General features: G+C 55.4%; 1 protein-coding gene across 1 annotated transcript in view; it reads right to left on the bottom strand.

The window, feature by feature from the left end:
* Positions 1-1,874, bottom strand: part of LOC106818208 (U3 small nucleolar RNA-associated protein 14 homolog A-like) — a 13,857-nt gene extending 11,983 nt beyond the window's left edge. The window contains exons 1-2 of the mRNA XM_014822932.1: positions 1,783-1,874; positions 121-269 (exon numbers count right to left, since the gene is read on the bottom strand). Coding sequence (XP_014678418.1) covers positions 121-269; positions 1,783-1,797 — 164 coding nt within the window. The 5' untranslated portion in view covers positions 1,798-1,874. The remainder of the gene's footprint in view (positions 1-120; positions 270-1,782) is intronic.
* Positions 1,875-2,529: the final 655 nt, after the last annotated feature.

The following is a 2,529-nucleotide window of genomic DNA, read 5'->3' as shown; positions in this document are numbered from 1 at the left end:
CGACTCAGAGACGGCTTGAGGGAGGTGCCGCCCCATGCGCCCCACCCCCCCGCTCACCTCTTCCTCCTCCTAGACGGCTTGAGAGAGGTGCCGCCCCACGCGCCCCACCCCCCCGCTCACCTCTTCCTCCTCTTGGATGGCTTGAGGGAGGTGCCGCCCCACGCGCCCCACCCCGGCAACGTTAGGTCGACGTCCTTGGGCCGGTCTCGTGACGTCAGCTCGCTCTTCTCTACCCTGAACTCCTCCACTACGTCGTCGTCCTCAAACGCCTGCAGCGGGGAGCGTTGATCGTTATGCTCGTTTTACAGGGGTAGGATGGTATAGTAAGACGAGGGAGCGTCGCGGCGTTACAGGGTAGGAGAGAGAGAGGGGGAGAAGGAAGAGAGGGGAGCGTTGATCGTTACAGGGTAGGAGGAAGAGAGGGGAGCGTTGATCGTTACAGGGTAGGAGGAAGAGAGAGGGGAGCCGTCGTGGTTACAGGGTAGGAGGAAGAAAGAGAGGAGAGCGTTGCTTGTTACAGGATAGGGGAAGAGAGAGGGAGCGTCGTGTGCGTTTACAGGGTAGGAGGAAGAGAGAGGGGAGCGTTGATCGTTACAGGGTAGGAGGAAGAGAGAGGGGAGCGTCCGTGCTTACAGCGGGTAGGAGGAGAGAGAGAGGGAGCGTCGCGCGTTACAGGGTAGGAGGAAAGAGAGAGGGGTGGAGCGTCGCGCGTTACAGTGGTAGGTAGGAGAGAGAGGGGAGCGTCGCGCGTAACAGGGTAGGAGGAGAGAGGAGGGGAGCGTTGATCGTACAGCGGTAGGAGGAAGAGAGAGGAGCGTCTGCGCGTTAAGCGTGGAGGAGAGAGAGGGAGCGTCGCGGTAACAGGGTAGGAGGAAGAGAGATGGGGAGCGTTGATCGTTACAGGTTAGGAGGAAGAGAGAGGGGAGCGTGATCGTTACAGGTAGGAGGAAGAGAGAGGGGAGGCGTCGCGCGTTACAGGATAGGGGGAAGGAGAGAGGACGCGTCGCGCGTTACAGGTAGGAGGAAGAGAGAGGGGAGCCGTCGTGCGTTACAGGAGGTAGAGGAAGAGAGAGGGGCAGCGTTGATCATTACAGGGTAGGAGGAGAGAGAGGGGAGCGTCGTGCGTTACAGGGTAGGAGGAGAGAGAAAGGGCGTCGCGCGTTACAGGCGTAGGAGGAAGAGAGAGGGAGCGTCGTGCGTTACAGGGTATGAGGAAGAGACGAGAGAGGGAGGCGAGCGTTGATCGCTTACAGGGTAGGAGGAAGAGAGAGGGGAGCGTCGCGCGTTACAGGTAGGGGAAGAGAGAGGGGAGCGTTGATCGTTACAGGGTAGGAGGAAGAGAGAGGGCGAGGCGTCTGCGCGTTACAGGGTAGGGGGAGGGTAGGAGGAAGAGAGAGGGGAGCGTTGATCGTTACAGGGTAGGAGGGGAATGTGACATCGATGGCAACGATTCGGCGACGTATAGTTTCAACAGCTAGGCAATAGCGATGTTTAATTTTAATAACTAGGCATTAATCATACATAATTTAGATAACGCAGCCAGGGTGACATAATTTCGATAACGCAGCCAGGGTGACATAATTTCGATAGCTAATCAATACTGACATTTAATTCTGATAGTTAGGCTATGTGGTGACAATCTCGATAGCTAAGCGATGGTGACATGTAATTCTAAGAAATTATCCATGGCAACATTTAATCGCAATGCCTGTGCGATTATTTTGCTACGCGTCCCGCGCACTCTTGCCGCGCGCAAACAAGCGAACGCTAGTCGCGGCTCACCTGAGCGAGCGTCATCCGCTGCTCATCCTCGTCTTCCCCTCCTTCTCCGTCCGTCAGGTCAGGACGGTGAGACCTCGGAATCTGTCGAAGACGCGAGACGGGCGTTTAAAAAACTAAAACATTGTACATTTTAAACACTTGTAATTAGCCTTAATAACAATAAGCACAATCTAAACTATCTAATGTGGTCTAATTATGCGCATCTAATTACTCAACGTCGCACGTAAACGTCGCACATTTTAATTCAACCAATCTAAATCGGAACCACGCGCACGCGTACCGACCTTCGTTACCGCGGCGACCGACGATCGGATAAACCGCATCACCCTCGCTAAACCCTCGCCGCTAACATCGCCGCCATTTTGTGGCGCTTCCCCGAAAATTCCGACGTGCCGCCATTGCAGTGCGCAACACGGATGGCGCGCTCACGCGTTTGTGATCGAGACTTGTTGAGACTTGTTGTCGCTCGCGGACGAAGCCGTGGGCATAATGGCTTCCCTGCTGGACACCCGTGGTGACGATGACCGCAGAGTGTGACGTCACGTTGACTGCCGAGATGACACTACGGGACGCGGCGTGAGCGCGCGCACTGCACTACGCCTCGTCGATTCGACGACATCGTTATTAAATTCCACGCGTTTCGAAAAAAACAGATCGTAATTTTGGCGACAAATTTGCAGAAAAAAGGAACGGCTGCCGTCGCTGTGCACGACATAACAAGCTGTGACGTAGATACTGGCTATATAA

This window comes from Priapulus caudatus, unplaced genomic scaffold (genome assembly GCF_000485595.1).
Source record: "Priapulus caudatus unplaced genomic scaffold, Priapulus_caudatus-5.0.1 Scaffold2091, whole genome shotgun sequence".
NCBI classification, from domain to species: Eukaryota; Metazoa; Priapulida; class Priapulimorpha; order Priapulimorphida; family Priapulidae; genus Priapulus; species Priapulus caudatus.
The sequence above is the reverse complement of the archived record's forward strand: the minus strand, read 5'-3'. Positions and strand labels throughout refer to the sequence as shown.